Raw genomic sequence first — 16,298 nt, 5'->3', positions numbered from 1 at the left:
ATGTTTAAAATCCTTACATTGAGTATTCAACCACAAGGAAAAGCAAAGGAATAGAAGATTTGGAATCAAATGCACCTACTCATTGCTTTGTGCATTGAAATGTGGATTTTCTTGAACATTTACTGAAAAGCTTAATATTCATTCAAACTTTTTTTCTCTAAAATTTTGAATAACTAGTTTGAATGCTCTTTTTCACTGGCTTCACTAAATCAGTGCAGAAGACAATCAGTGCAGAAACCTTATATTCTTAAAAGAGCAGTGGCTTTGGAGGGAGACAGATATGAATTTGTATTTTTCTGACCACTTTGTATGTGGGTAAAGAAACATCTCTGAGCTTCACTTCTATCACCTTTGAATTGAGAATTTAAATTATGATGGAATTAAATGAGATCTATATGATAAGTGCTTGGCACATGGTATGACCTTAATGCATTTTGCAGGTGGATGCTATTGTTGCTGTTAGAGCAATGGTCAAGGTAATAGAGCATTATCCAAAACATACTCTAACTATCTTGTAATGTCTGTTGTTAGCCCTCATTACCTAGTACCAAGGCTTTAGAAATAAAATGACTCTTAGAAAATAATATATGTGGGAATTTGCTGAGAAAGGCCTGAGCCATGAGTATACAAGCTTCAGATATACCATTCACATACATAGTTCTTTGATTTCTATAGTTATCATGCTGCTAGTAATTGTGATCTGGATGGATAGTTATATTTAAAAAGGCCAGTTTTGAACATGAAATTTTTCCTTAAACATGTGCATAAATATAGTGTCTTTTGTTTAGCATCTGTAGCTCTCTAGAATTCTCTCTAGAATTCATTTACTATTTGGGACACTCTCATAAATAAAATGATTGGGTTATGATTTGCCACTGTATTACAGCATTTTTCAGTGGACAGAACAAACATATAATGAATGCAAAACTTGTAGCATGACAGGCTTTGTGTATGGCCTTGTGTTTTTCAAGTATTATCTTACTTAATTATTGACCATGACTAGTATTATCTTACTTAATTATTGACCATGACTCTTACTTGAAAACAAAACACACTTATTCACATTTATTTATGAGAAAATGAAGACTTGCCCAAGGTTAGCAACATGGCTAATATATGACAGAATTGATTTCAAAGTCAAATCTGTCTAAATGTAGTCTTTTCATTCACTATGTAAGTAGGGTTTGCCATGTGGAATTTATTTCAACTAACTACTAAGAAATATGTCTAAATATTTTATCAAATATCAGATTACTATGATTTATTCTGACTACCCAATACTTGTAGAACTGCATGAATTCATAAGCCAAAAAGGAAGAAACAGAAATCTAGTTTTTTAAACTCAGAAAGGACAGTTAAAAATCAGAGCATGTGTTTCTCATTTTCTTTCTCTTTCTTAATGCCCTTTCTCTAGTCATAACAGTGGTGCATTTTGCCTACATAAGACTTGATCTCTTTTATCTATTAGCCCTTAATTTTTCATGCAACTCTGAAGATTGGATGGGATGTTTGTGCAAAAGCTTAGATGACGTATTATAAGAACCTATATGCAGAAGTGACAATTCAGAGTGATTCACTGTGACTTTTAAGCACAATGGTTTACCATATTAAACCATTTTCCATAATAAAGTTTTTTTTAAATCTCTCCCTTAATCTCTTCTGAAGAGCCATTTCCTTGAAAGAAAAATATCATATCTGTCTCATCTGGTACTCCTTGGATTAAAAGAATTGTATTATAGCAGCAATGTAATTCAAGCTATAGTACTTTTTTGTATTGTGCTGAATACATACATGTCCTCTAAGTGCCCTCTTTCACATCTTAACTCTGATATAGTTTGGCTTCCTGTGATTAGGTGTTACGTATCAGTCATGCCCACTACACTCTTGGGTCCCTACAGGGCAGAAGCTATAGAGCATATAATGTTTGTATCCTGAACTGACAACCAAATGATGTTTAGTGAAATTTTTATAAGTACTTAATTGATGAAAATAATAATGTATGATCTTAAAATTTGCATAATTCTAGAAGTTGGTAATGAAGATATGTGTGTGTCTGAATTTTTAAATATCCTGACCTCTCCTTAAAGTCAAGCCTGACTATAGAAACATCCCATTTTGCAGGAAGGTTGTCAGCTTTCTCCTCCTAGTTTCATCGCTCATTAATGTAGCCTTTAACAAACCTCATGGTACCTCTCCTTTCTAGCCTATAAAATGAAGACATTAATGGAAATTAGCTTATATAGTTATTATTAGGATCACTTAAGATAATCATCAAGAAATACTTATCAAGGGATGCCTGGGTGGCTCAGTTGGTTAAGTATCTTCCTTCAGCTCAGGTCATGACCCCATGTTCCTGGGATGGAGCCCCCCATCAGCCTCCCTGCTCAGTGGGGAGCCTGCTTCTCTCTCTGCCTCTGCCACTCCCCCTGGTTGTACTCACTCTCACTCTCTCTCTCTGTCAAATGAATAAAAAAATTCTTTAAAAGAAGTTCTAAAAAATATAAAATAAAATAAAATAATTATAAAATAAGATAAAATACTTAGCAAAATGGCCACCATGAAGGAAATAGTCAATAAATGTCCATGTTCTCTAGTGTGCACATTGAGATGGCCTTGCAACCCTGCAGAGTATACTTGGCTTGGAATAATCCTCAAATCTGATAAGAGGTTATTGAATCAAATGTTTTAGACAACAAAAACAAAATGGCACTTAAAATACCCCTTGTTGAGAAGATTTACATTTGGGAGGATGGAAGAAAAAACAATTTTTTTCAACAGTAATATGTCTGTCACTTTATTAGCCATATTTTTTTTTTTTTACATGAACTCACTTTTATTGGCAACTGCTTATTCACGGGCTCAAACTGCAATCTTTGGATTTGTAATGTCTTATCTTTCTAACCAGACTTAACCTCCTTGACAGAGGGGAACTTTTGTTTTCCCCCCCCAAACAGAACCTTGGATGGTACCTTATAAATTTTTGAAAATATACAAGAGCTTTGAAACAATTATGTGTATGTGCATATGTATGTTTATACATTGTATATAATGTGTGTGTGTTCATATACAGAGTCGTATTCTAGGTACTTATAGAGTGATACATATAATTGCATATAATAAACGGTTTGTGAAGTGAACAGAATTGAGCATCAGATTACATGAATTTACATCCTGATAATGATATTTAATTACAAAAATGATGTTGGTGAAGTCACTTAACATCATTAAATCTTGGTTCCTTCACTGTCCAATAGAACTTTCTTCAGTGATGTGAATATTCTATTTCCAACATAGGAACCGCTAGCTACATGTGGCTGTTGAACATAAAATGTAGCTAGTATGGCTGAGGAACTGAAGTGTACATTTTATTTAATTTTATATGTTTTAAATCTAACTAGTCACATGTGACAAGTAGCTCCATTACAGTATAGATAGATACAGAATCAAGGAAGACAGGACAATATCATGTGGAAAGAGCCTATTCTATATTTCCTTGGTACGAGTGACACAAAGGCTATTTTTCAGCAAAAGACCATCCTCTTTGAAACACTATACTCTCCCACAGTATCTCAGGCCTTTTTAATTTAAACCCTTATTCTTTTATTTCCCCTAACAGATCTTGAAAACTTTAAAACAAGAACAAGAAGCACTGTGTCTGTCCGTCAAGGTCAGGGGATGGTACTACTGTGTGGCCCACCAGCTCATTCAGGAGGTAAACTATAAATTCACTGAAATGTCTACACTTCACTCACTGCTATCTTTCCTGCTGGGTTTCTGCCTCCCTTGGCACTGGCTAAGGAAAAAGTGTCATTTGCGGAGATTCCCGAAGTCCCTCTGTGTCAAGGAAGAATCAATGCCTCCCATAATTAGGATAGGGAAATGTCAGATTCTGCAAATGTTCTATCCAACTGCTATCTACCCGGCACAAGGGGAAAGACACTTGAGTCCAATGAGATCAGAATCCTGTTTCTTGGTAAGGCAATGTAGGTAAAACTATCAGTACTTTCTCCAACTTTATTGGTTTCAAAGCTGACGTTGCTTGGTTTCATCTTGTATTTGGCCTGGGAAAGGATCAGATCCAATCCAGGATCACTTTGTAAAGAATCATAATTACTGGATCAGTTCAGAATCCATTTGAATTATTTTTGTTTATTTTTCCAAGTTTTTATTTAAATTCTGGTTTATTAACATACAGTATAACATAAGTTCAAGGTGTAAAATTTAGTGATTCATCACTTACGTCAACACCCAGTGTTCATTACAAGTGCCCTCTTTAATACGCAATACATAAATAAATAAGGAATTCATTTGACTGCAAATAAGTGAAAACCCAGCTAACACAGGCTTCAGCAGACTGGATTTTGTGTTATTTTCACTCCCATTTCCAGAGGTATGAAATTTAAAGCTGATACCACTTCTTGAAGATGTCTTCCAGGATACGAGCCATTTCTTGCATCCTTTTCTGAAGTCCTCAACATGTGGTATGGCTGGGGTACCAAGGTGCAGTTCAGATAGGAAGAAATAGGAAGAGTCAAGGACAAAAGTCAAAAGTCTCTGTCTCATTTTGCCTTTGTATTATGAAAGGTTTGCTCTGCCCAAGGACTTTTACCTACATATCAGTTATCACCCCTAGTGGCAAAAGAGACTGAGAAATCAAGTATTTTACATAGATCAGTTTGATAGCCCTGAAAAAAAAAAAATCATATTTTGTAATAAGGGAGACTATAGAGACGTGCTGTCTCTGCTAAAAAGACTAACAATGACTGGAAGACAAATCTGACTCCCCATAAAGGGTTCAGTAGTGTGGAGGTTTAATAGATAATGATATTTATTGGGATTCCTCTAAAACTTGAGGTAACAAGATTGATAAACTCTATTCTTGGAAATTCTGGCTAAAGTTGAATTTGCTATCGCTATCGTCTGTCCTTGCTATTTTAATTTTCTGTTTGGCCTAACACATGATGAAAAGAAAAAAATATATATATCTTAAACTGAGAATGTGAAAACACCCTTTTATTTTTGTCCTGTATTCTGAAGTTGTAGCTTTTCCTCTGATCTAATGCCTCAGCTAACCTTTACAGCAGGAAATAACAATTAGCAAAATAGCTAAAAGACTTGCACTTCTGACACAACAAGTATAAAAACAGATGGAAGAGGCAGGTGCCCTTCTGAGTCTAGATTGAAGACATGGAATTATTCAAGGTTCTGACTTTTGAAGATAGGCAGAGAATTCAGATTAGATTTTGGTAGTTTGTGTTCTGAGAGATGTTTACTCCTTAGGGCTCCCATTTCCCCTTCAAGTTAGTATCAGAAGCATTACATTTGGAGTCCAGGACATGAGTTCCGGTCCTGACTCTATTTCAAATCATTCTTTGATACTGAGCAAATATTTTCACTCGTCTTATCTATAAAATGAGGAGATGAAAGGAAAGCTCTCAGATCCCTTTTAGTTGTATCATTACATGGTGCTAACTCAGTAAAGACTAAACATATTTATCCAGTAGGTTTGCATTATTGAAGTTCTGTCATTTATATGAAGAAAGCAATTAACTGGACACATTTTGGTTAAAGTGAAGCTCACTCAGACTAACTTTTCTCTTCCTATTGTGAAATCGAATCAAAATAAGAATTGAAGGTTTTGCGAATTTTTTCTACAGTCTGCCTCACAGCATTAAACCTACATAACATGGCAGCAACTCTAAAAATTAATCTTGTAGGCATATTAAGAAACAAAGTACCCCACTACTCCCTGGTATAATGGTATCTTTGGGAAAGGCAAAGCACCTGGAGTGTTGCTGTGCTGCTACACAGTGAGACACCTGAAGACTTTCCCCTTCCCACAGAGAAATATATTAAACATTTTCATAGACATCCCCTGAAATGTGCTTGTCTCTGTTGGCAGCAGTCAGCAGCTCTGAAATCCAGTTTCTTGAGCTGTGCTGACATTCCTGACAGCCCTGATGGTGAAAGACAAGGAAATAAATATTCTCATTATGGGCTTTATTAGAAATTGCGTGCCCAGGAACACTGTGGGCAAGGCAGGCAAGGCAAAGAAATGTGCAAGAAAACAGGATTTTGAAGGGTATAAGAGAGCATCTCAGACAGCCATCAGTTTTGGGCAGCAGAGTCAATGATTATGTGATGAAATCCCCCCCATTACTCAGAACCTTTCGGTGCAAACTGTGCCGCAGTGATTCTCTCATCGTTTCTCCGGGCTTGTGTCACCTGAAAGCCGGCAGAATCACCAGGAGCCACTGGACATACTGAGCATTTTAGACCCAGCATATGGTATCCCAGTTTCAATTGTAACAGATCATGCAGAGGGAAGGAAATGAGTCAGCCTTTTATTGTATCAGTGGGATACTGAGTAATGGTGTGAAGTCATTGTAAAGAATGCTGCATGTCCTCTTTCATAAGCTGTGCAATGTCAGACCTTCTTGGGGTAACAGAGAAATGAGCAACAATTAATATATCTTGAAAAGCATTTCAGTCAGCAGGTATACCCAGTACCTTCTTACCAATTACCACATGTAGTATCTTTGTCATCTTTTGGTTAATAGATACGAATTCAATTATGATGTCACTGCATAGATTTTACTATTAAATCTTAACACAATCACCAAATAATAGAAATCACTGTGATGGGCTCTGGTCGTCCATGGTGTTCCATCTTATTAGAAATAGAGTTTAGTGAGATCCAGAACTTTCTCCTTTCCATCAACTCCAAGGTCATTTGGCACTGGGAATTTGTGACGCATAACCAAGCTCTCATTAAATAGCAATAGAACCAAGGCACTTTGAGATTCTTCCTACCACTGTACTGAAATTGGATTACTCACTGGTGAATTCCTCATGAATTCTTCAGGGAGTGTTTGGGTTGTTTTTTGTTTTTTTGTTTTTTTAAGATTTTATTTATTTATTTGACAGACAAAGATCACAAGTAGGCAGAGAGGCAGGCAGAGAGAGAGAGAAAAGGAAGCAGGCTCCCTGCTGGGCAGAAAGCCCGATGCGGGGCTCCATCCCAGGACCCTAGGATCATGACCTAGGATCATGACCTCTGAGCTGAAGGCAGAGACTTAACCCACTGAGGCACCCAGGCACCCCTCAAGGAGGGTTTTTGTTCTCATCTTCCTTTGGTATGTCACCTGGATCCTTGCTACTCAAAGTGTGGTCCATGGACCAGCAGCATCTGTCCCACCTGGCAGCTTGTTAAAAAGACAGTTTCAGGCTCCACTCAGAGCCTACTGAATAAGAACTAACATTTTAATAAGATCTCCAAGTGATTCATATGCACATTACAGTTTGAGAAGCCCCGAACTACATCTGTGATTCTCACACACACCTCACTTCTGGCCAGTGATGGACAGGAAGCTGAGGCACAACCAGGGCAACATGTTAAAACCATAAGTATCCAGCCACTTCCCAAGGATATTCTAATGCCACAGAACCATAGGTATCCAGCCACTTCCCAAGGATATTCTAATGCCACAGATCTATTGTTTTAGAGACTCTAAGGTAGCTCCAGATTTAAGATCCACCCACTTTGATCACCTTCTGCAAACGCAACCTAGATTCACACTGCTCAGATAGAAGTCTTTGATTTCCACATCACCCAAGCAGAAAGGTTAAGCACTTTTGTGTCAAATTCATATTTAAAAGAATTTAAAATAAAATATAGTTACCTCAGGCTTTACCTTTACTTCATGTATTTTTGTGGTTGTTGATAAAGGAGATGAACAGCCAAGAAAAGACTGGCTTTTTCTCAACTATTTATCTTTAAAAGTAGCGTTTTATATCTGGCCAGCTTTTACTACAGTATTATTAGTAGAAGTATGGTTTCCTAGAGTATTAAAAAGAAACTACATGATTCTGATTCTAAGATGATCTTCATTGTTACTGGTGTTATAGAAACCAGCTATAATTGTCATCATTAGATGCTTTTACACAGAACACATTCCCATTAAAGTTGGATTCTGTTCACATGGCATTGAGATGCAGGGACCTTATAACAGAGCATCTGTAGAGTTCTTTATGGTGTTTATAATGTTTTACTTTCCACTATATTATCTCCGATCCTCAAAATAATCCTATAAGAAGGAAGGACATGTATTTCACAGATAAGGAAATCGAAACAAAGAGATTATGTGGGGTCACACACTAATCAATGGCAGGGTCAAGAGTTATCTTTGCCTAGAACATTACTTTTTTTTTTTCCCCAGTCCAGAGACAACAGTAGAAACAGGTACTGGATTTTCTATGCCAGGGGTTCTTTAGGCCCCATCCCAGATCAATTAAGTGTGCCTTTCTTGAGAGGGGTCCTGTGGCATCATTTTTAAAAACACTGTACATGATTCTAATATGCAGACAGGGTGGAAAGTGTGCATTTCTGCATTACAAAATCAGGTAGATCTTGTCTGAGCAGAACCTCTCTGTTTGCAAACATCTCCAGGGGCCAGGAAACTTGATTTGATCTGACATATCCACGAATATCATAACCCTAAATGAAGCATGCCTTCCCACAGTGTAGTTATTTCAGCTGGATCATTTTGTATTTACTGTAAGTCAGAGGAAAAAGCATGAAACTAGGACACCCACATTCCAGACCCAGATCTCCTGTTAACTTACTATGTGGTCTTAGGCCACTTATGTAACTTCTTGGAACCTGTTTAGACTCCGTCATTCCACACACACTGTTTCTAGCATCCAGATGTCACCTTCAGGATCAGGCTCACCCAGTTTCGTAATGAGTTCAAACCATGCTGACAGGTCTTGGGCCTGGACTGATATTGCTATGCTAAAATGTTTCTCCTCTATACCCAGAATAATCTTTAAGACATCCGCATTTTGTCAAGCTGACAGCTTTGCCTAACCCGACTCCTGCCTTATTCATAACCCCTGCCCCATACTGGCTCCCATGCTTACAAGCTCTGTGTACCTTTAGACTTTCAGGTGCATCTTTATTTGCTCCAAATACCAATTCATTTTACTGTAGTATAGACACTAAGTTTAGCTCTTGCCCTCATGTCTCACCCAAAGATGCACCCAGATCCAAACCTGGGACCATAACACACTGTGCTGTGGATTTTAAATATTGCTGACAGGGGTGCCTGGGTGGCTCCATGAGTTAAGCCTTTGCTTTTGGCTCAGGTCATGATCTCAGGGTCCCAGGAATAGAGCCCCCCATCGGGCTCTGCTCAGCGGGGAGCCTGCTTCCCCCTCTCTCTCTGCCTACTTGTGATCTCTCTCTCTGTGTGTCAAATAAATAAATAAATAAGTCTTTTAAAAAAAAGTATTGCTGACATTTAAGAGGTTTACATATTAGGCCCCATCCATTATATCACACTTCCTGAAAAACTGACATCAGAATGGATGGATTCTAGTTTTATCACCATGTGATTTGGACAACTGGTCATTTTCTTCAAGAAGCAGTCCCTCTGGGACGCCTGGGTGGCTCAGTTGGTTGAGCAGCTACCTTTCAGCTCAGGTCATGATCCCAGCGTCCTGGGATCGAGTCCCACATCAGGCTCCTTGCTCCGCAGGGAGCCTGCTTCTCCCTCTGCCTCTGCCTGCCATTCTGTCTGCCTGTGCTTGCTCTCTCGCCCTCTCTCTCTGATAAATAAATAAAATCTTTAAAAAAAAAAAAAAAAGAAGCAGTCCCTCTGCTTCCAGTTTATTCCCTCTGCTTTCTTTCATCCACATTTTACCCTCCCATTCTTTCCCTATATCTTAATTTCCAGCATAAGTCTCAAATCCTCATACAGTACTATGATACCCAAATGAAATTTATATTTGTTCTGTAAAATATGTTACAATTTTTAAAAATGTGATAAATATGGCAGCAATCTGCACAGTTAAAGGCTTCCTAAAATATGTAACAATAAACTTAACCAAGGAGGTGAAAGGCCTGTGTTCTAAAAACTGTTAAGACATTGATGAAAGAAATTGAAGACAACACACAAAAAAATGGCAAGATATTCTCATAGATTGGAAGAATTCATATTATTAAAATATCCATACTTTACAAAGCAATGAACAGATTTGGTGCCTTCCCTATCAAGATACAAGTAGCATTTTTCACAAAGCTAGAACAAGAAATCCTAAAATTTATGTGGAACAAGAAAAGACCCTGAACAGCCAAAGTAATCTTAAGAAAGAATAACAAAGCTAGAGGTATTACAATCCCCAATTTCTTTTTTTTTTTAAGATTTTATTTATTTATTTGACAGAGAGAAATCACAAGTAGTCGGAGAGGCAGGCAGAGAGAGAGAGAGGGAAGCAGGCTCCCCGCTGAGCAGAGAGTCCGACGCGGGACTTGATACCAGGACCCCGAGATCATGACCTGAGCCAAAGGCAGCGGCTTAACCCACTGAGCCACCCAGGCGCCCCTACAATCCCCAATTTCAAGATACACTACAAAGCTGTGGTAATCAAAACAATGTGGTATGGCACAAAAGTAGACCCATAGATCAGTGGATTAGTACAGAGACCCCAAAAATAAATCTATGCTTATATGGTCAATTAATCTACATTAAAGGAGGCAAGAATATACAGTAGGGGAAAAGATAGTCTCTTCAATAAGTGTTGGAAAACTGAACAGCTACATGCAAAAGAATGAAACCAGACCACTCTCTAAAACCACACACAAAAAGAAACTCAATGGGTTAAAGACTTAAATGTAAGATGGGAAACTATAAAACTTCTAGAAGAAAGCATAGGTGGTACTCTTTTTGATGTTGGCCTTAGCAACATTTTTCTGAATATGCTCCTCAAGCAAGAGAAACAAAAGCAAAAATAAACTATTGGAACTTCATCAAACTAAAAACTTTTGCATGGGGGCACCTGGGAGGCTCAGTAGGTTAAGCATCTGACTCTTGATTTTGGCTCTGGTCATGATGTCAGGGTTGTAAGATCAAGCCCTGTGTAGGACTGCATGCTGGGTTTGGAACCTGCTTGAGAATCTTTTTCTCTCCCGCTCCTCCTCCCCACTCCCTCTCTTAAAAAAAAAAAAAAAGAAAGAAAGAAAAGAAAAGAAAAGAAAAAGAAAAAAGCACAAACTTCCAACTATAAAGGGAATAAGTCATAAGAATGAAAAGTGCAGCATAGGGAATACAGTCAATAATGTAATAACTTTGTGTGGTGACAGTAACTAAGATTATAATGGGGAGCATTGTGTAATGTATAGAAATGCCTAATCATTGTGTTGCTTACCTGAAACTAATATAACATTGTAGGTCAGCTACACTTCAGTAAAAAAAAAAAAAAAAGAAAGAAAGAAAGAAAAAACATATATATTAAGGGTCAGTCAAACTTGAGTAAACTACCTTTTCAAAAATTTTTATGGAAAATGCATTCTGAGTTTTATGTCTGACTTAAGAAACTTCACTTATTCACTTTAAGTAGACATCTATTACATTTCAATGAGGAAATGGTAACCTTCAGTAATAGGTTAATCAGTACCATAGACAACTATGGATTTTTTTGTTTTAGGGTGTTTTCTGTTTTCTTTTGTTTTTAGCATTAAACATTCTTTTTTTTTAAGATTTTTTTAAAAAGATTTTGATAGAGATGACAAGTAGTCAAAGAAGTAGGCAGAGAGAGAGGAGGAAGCAGGCTCCCCGCTGAGCAGAGAGCCCCATATGGGGCTCGATCCCTGGACCCCGAGACCACGACCCAAGCCGAAGGCAGAGGCTTTAACCCACTGAGCCACCCAGGCACCCCTAAAGATTTATTTTTTTTTATTTGAGAGAGAGCAGGAGAGGGAAGTGGGGAAAGCAAGCCAGAGGGATAGGGAGAGAGAGTCTCAAGCAGATTCTGTGCTGAGCACAGAGCCCAGTGTGGGGCTCAATCTCAGGACCCTGAGATCATGACCTGAGCCAAAACTAAGAGTTGGGCGTTGAACTGACTGAGCCACCCAGGTGATATTAAACAGTCTTAAAGCAGTGTTGTTTGTGCTGTTTGATTCTGCCATATTCCTTTGAAATCTGTGAACCTGAACTCCTTCATCTGAAATGTAATAGTCTAATTCCTCCCTTTTTATTTTCCTTCTCATTTTACCAATTGAAGAAGATTTTAGACATTAGGGATTTAGTCAGTATAGAGTAATGTGAAACAGTTTGGAAGGTGATGCTTTTCTTCATTTATTAAGCCTCCCTTTTTTCTCTCATTGAGCAGAAAAAAGAGCCACACTGACCAGGGACGACTAGTTATAAACTGTCCTACACAAATGGTGTGGTGGAGTATTTCATGTTTGGGAGGATAGTCCACTAGGATTATTTGTCTTTATTATACCAAATACAGGCTCCATTTCTCACAGCCATGAGATCGTTTAGTTCAAAGAAAGAATCAGCAGAGGAAGCAAAAGGAGGAGATTAGGCCCTGCATGTCTCAAGAATGACCTGCTTCTCCCCCCTCTGGAGAGGACTCTAAGAAGGAGGGTCAATATTTCTGATGTTAATCATCTCCACAATTAGTTAAGCTTATTCTATGATGCTTTTTGCCTTTAATTTTTCTATCAGCTCTTTACAACAAGTTGAATATTTTATGACCATGTTTTTGTTCCTTGATGTCAATAACTATATACCTATGAAAAGAAAAAAAGGTGAATATATTAAGTAGGAAACATTCCTTAGCTTAATTCTAAACCTTATGCAGCCAAGCCACCAATTTCTTAAATTAAACTATATAGAGAATTGCTGGTCTTGGTTCTAAGAAGAGTTCCCCAGGAATGATAGCCATATACTTTCTACCGAATTCTCCTTTTAGTTCTAGTTAGAGAGATGTTAAAACTGGTTTACAGCTATAGCAAATCCACAGCACTTAGAAATAAACTCGACTACTGAATAAATAGCAATTAATTACATTTCTTTCTGTTCAGTAGCCTAAAGAAAATCATTTAGTTAAACAAAAGTTATTCCAAAAATAAATTTCAAGAAATTCTTTTTCTATCTCTTCTTTTCCTTGTTTGCTTCTGTGTAAATGTTTCTATGTTCATTATTTGGCAGAAACCAAAGCCTTTTAGTTAATTAATGATGGCCCTAATTACCCATGTCTCTCCTGACAGTTATTCTGTATTTAATTTAATGACAGGCACTATGTAAGAGTATTTGTGGATAGATTTAAATTCAAGTTGGAAATGTTTCTCTCTCTTTTTCTTTTTAACATAAAAAAAAAAAAAAATCAAAGAGCTTATCTCCAGGTTTGATCCTTAGAACAGGAGACCCATTGATCAGTCAAAGTCAGGGCCAAATGCATTAACACCAAAAGGAAGTGGCATTTGGGAACCGAGATTTGATCCATAAAGCTGAATGATCTGCAAACTGTGATCATTCCACAAAGCTCAATTTCATGTTGAGCTTTCTCTTTTGGAGTCGTCCTGTCCCAGAAAGCAGTGAGGGATGATATTGTGTTGGAACACAGGTGCTAGTTGGGATGTGCAGAGTCTGGAGATGTGAAAAGTACATTATATATCCAGTAGAGTACTACCAGGGATGTACCAGCCAGAACAGAATAAATGATCAACACCAATCTTTCAACAACATGAACCTGGCTGAGCATTTCATAAATAATCCAGTGGACAATCACTGCAGGATGTATGGGAACCATTCTTGTTTTAATGCCTACTGGAAATATGCCCTATGAATTTCATCTTTTCAGCTGAGAAAGAAACAAGTAGCTCTTTGGATACATTTTCAGCAAGGAATTGGTGTTTTGTCAGGTCAGTGCATCATGATGTTACATTGAATTAAGTAGGATAATGGTGCAGTGCATAGAATGAGGAAATGCTGCCTGAGTCCTGGAAATGTGGAAATAGACTCTGGTTGGGAGATCAGAAATTGAAGGCTCCAAAATGTTCCATACTGTCACGGATCTTGATCCTGTGAGTATTAAAGAAAAAATAGGAAGTGAGCCATTTTTTTGCTATGTGTATTTTGTAATTCATTCAGTTAGTTTGCAAACATTTGGGAAGATAATAACTTAAGTAAGCCAAATCTAATACCAGAGATAACTACACATTTGGCCAAGTGAACTTCACATCCAAAAGAATAAATTGTAGGATTTTGTGTAAAGATAGGCCTATAAATTCTGATGCTGTGCAGTATCAATACTGGTTTAAAAAACAATGACTTAATTAAGTGGCTGTACATTCATCAAGGACGAACAATATGGATGAAAAATCTTTTTTTAACCAGTCATGCCGATTTTCCCTAACTATATTCACTAATGATTTTGTCATTTGAGACATGTAGAATAAATAAAAAATTCCAAATAGAGCAATAAGAGTTCTACAGGGAGACCAACTCTGTCTACATAATAAACTTCAAAAGATATGTCAGATCTTTAATTCAGAAGCTGATTGGGAGAATGTTCGTGATCTCTTCTGTAGATACTGGCTGCTACCAAAACAACTGATAGCAATTCTGTATCAAGCCAAGAAAGCTCTTCATATCTTCATGTGTAACACACCCAATTTTTTTACGTCAGATAGTTGCAGGTTAACACATTATCATAATCTTCACTGTCAAAATTAACCCGTGGAAAGGAGTTGTGTTATAACAACACTCCACAGGAATTCATAAATCCATATGGCGGGCACAGCTGGAGAGAGAGTTGCAGTTGATAATGTAGCATTTCGGAAATACCCGAAGAATCTCTGCTTTGTGAACTAATTTGGAATCTGTATGCTTTCTCATTCTCTTAAACAACACATAGACAAGAGACCACCTGGGAAATGCCAGTTTGGTTGTAGGTGTTTGAGGCCAAGTTCTTATCACTATGCAAACTTTTACCTTTTGAAAAGATAAACAAGATTTTAAAAATAAAATGTAGCTGACTTAAATATCCTATTTTTTCCATTTGTGGCTCCCACTTACTGTAAAAGAAGGTATGTGTAACACAGCCCTGAAATGAATGCCAGGTATAAGAAAGACATTCCTACACCTTACTGTCTGTGAGTCTTGCTACCGTTTGAATCTGTTCACTCCTTCTGTAAGCCAACATTCTTTATCGATGTACAGTTCCAGGTTATTTCAGTGGAAATGGTTGTGATAAATGGGATTTATAATTGGGTCCTAATGGAGCATGTAAATTAGGATTTCAAGACTGAAGAGAATAGATTGGTTTTAAAAAGTAAAAATATCTAACTTTGGCAGAACCTCTCAGTTCAACCTCTCCGTTGCCAGGCATTGGCATAGATATGGCAGAGAAAACAGTGAGCAAAGCAGAATGGTTCCCCTACCATAAGACTTACACGGCTGCTGGGGAGTAAAGGGGGAGCCAGTCACACTAGAATGTGTACCTTTGTTTGTGAGCTGGGAGAAGTATAGGGTTCAGTGATCTGAATGTGTAAAATGCAGGCATACCTCAGAGACATTATGGGTTTGGTTACAGACCAATAAAGTGCAATAAAGCAGATATTGCAATAACATGACTCAACTGAATTTTTTTTGTTTCTCAGTGCATATAAAAGTCTTATGTACACTATGCTGTAGTCTATAATGTGTCTAATAACATTAGGTCTAAAAATACCGCACCTGCCATAATTAAAAATACTTATTGCTAGCAAATGCTAAGCATTATCTGAGCTTTCAGTGAGTCATAATCTTTTGACTGGTGGAGGGTCTTGCTTTGGTATTGATGCCCGCTAATCAGTTAGGGTGATGGTTGCTAAAGGTTGAGTTGGCTGTAGCAATTTCTTAAAATAAGATAGTGAAGTTTTCTGTATCAACTGACTCTGTTTCACTTGAACGCACTTAGAAGCCATTGTAGGGTTATTAACTGGACTAACTTCAATATTGTTGTGTCTCAGGAAATAGGGAGGCCCAGGGAGAGGGAGAGAGATGGGCTGATGCCAGCTGGTAGAACAGTCAGAGCGCACACATTTATGAATTCAGTTCACCATCTTATATGGGCATAGTTCCTGGTGCCCCAAATTACAGTAGTAATATTACAATAGTAACATCAAGAATCTGTGCTCACAGATCACCACACCAAAAGTAATAATCATGAAAAAGCTTAAAGTCTTGCAAGAATGACCAAAATGTGACAGAGACATGAAGTGAGCAAATGCTGTTGGAAAAATGGCACCGGCAGACTTGCTTTACACAGGGTGGCCACAAAACTTCAATCTGTAAAAAAAAACAGTATCTGCAAAGCACAGTAAAATGAGGCTTGTCTATTGGAAGGATATGATACAGAGTGGGAGGAGGAGAGAGTCGAGGGAAAGAATAGTATCCCAGACCAAGCAACAGTATGTATGTCTGCTGTGGGAGGGTTTTCTGGTTATGAAGAAATATGACACG

General features: G+C 37.7%; 1 protein-coding gene across 13 annotated transcripts in view; it reads left to right on the top strand.

Annotated features, from left to right (window-relative positions):
* The window catches only part of CNTN4 (contactin 4), a 930,864-nt gene that overhangs the window by 690,829 nt on the left and 223,737 nt on the right, over window positions 1-16,298 (top strand). For all 13 annotated transcript variants that reach the window (XM_082711571.1, XM_082711575.1, XM_082711573.1 and 10 more), the window contains one exon: window positions 3,617-3,712. In XM_082711571.1, coding sequence (XP_082567697.1) covers window positions 3,617-3,712 — 96 coding nt within the window. The remainder of the gene's footprint in view (window positions 1-3,616; window positions 3,713-16,298) is intronic.

The sequence above is a fragment of the Mustela nivalis genome, assembly GCF_964662115.1.
Source record: "Mustela nivalis genome assembly, chromosome: 1".
Taxonomy (NCBI): Eukaryota; Metazoa; Chordata; class Mammalia; order Carnivora; family Mustelidae; genus Mustela; species Mustela nivalis.
The sequence above is the reverse complement of the archived record's forward strand: the minus strand, read 5'-3'. Positions and strand labels throughout refer to the sequence as shown.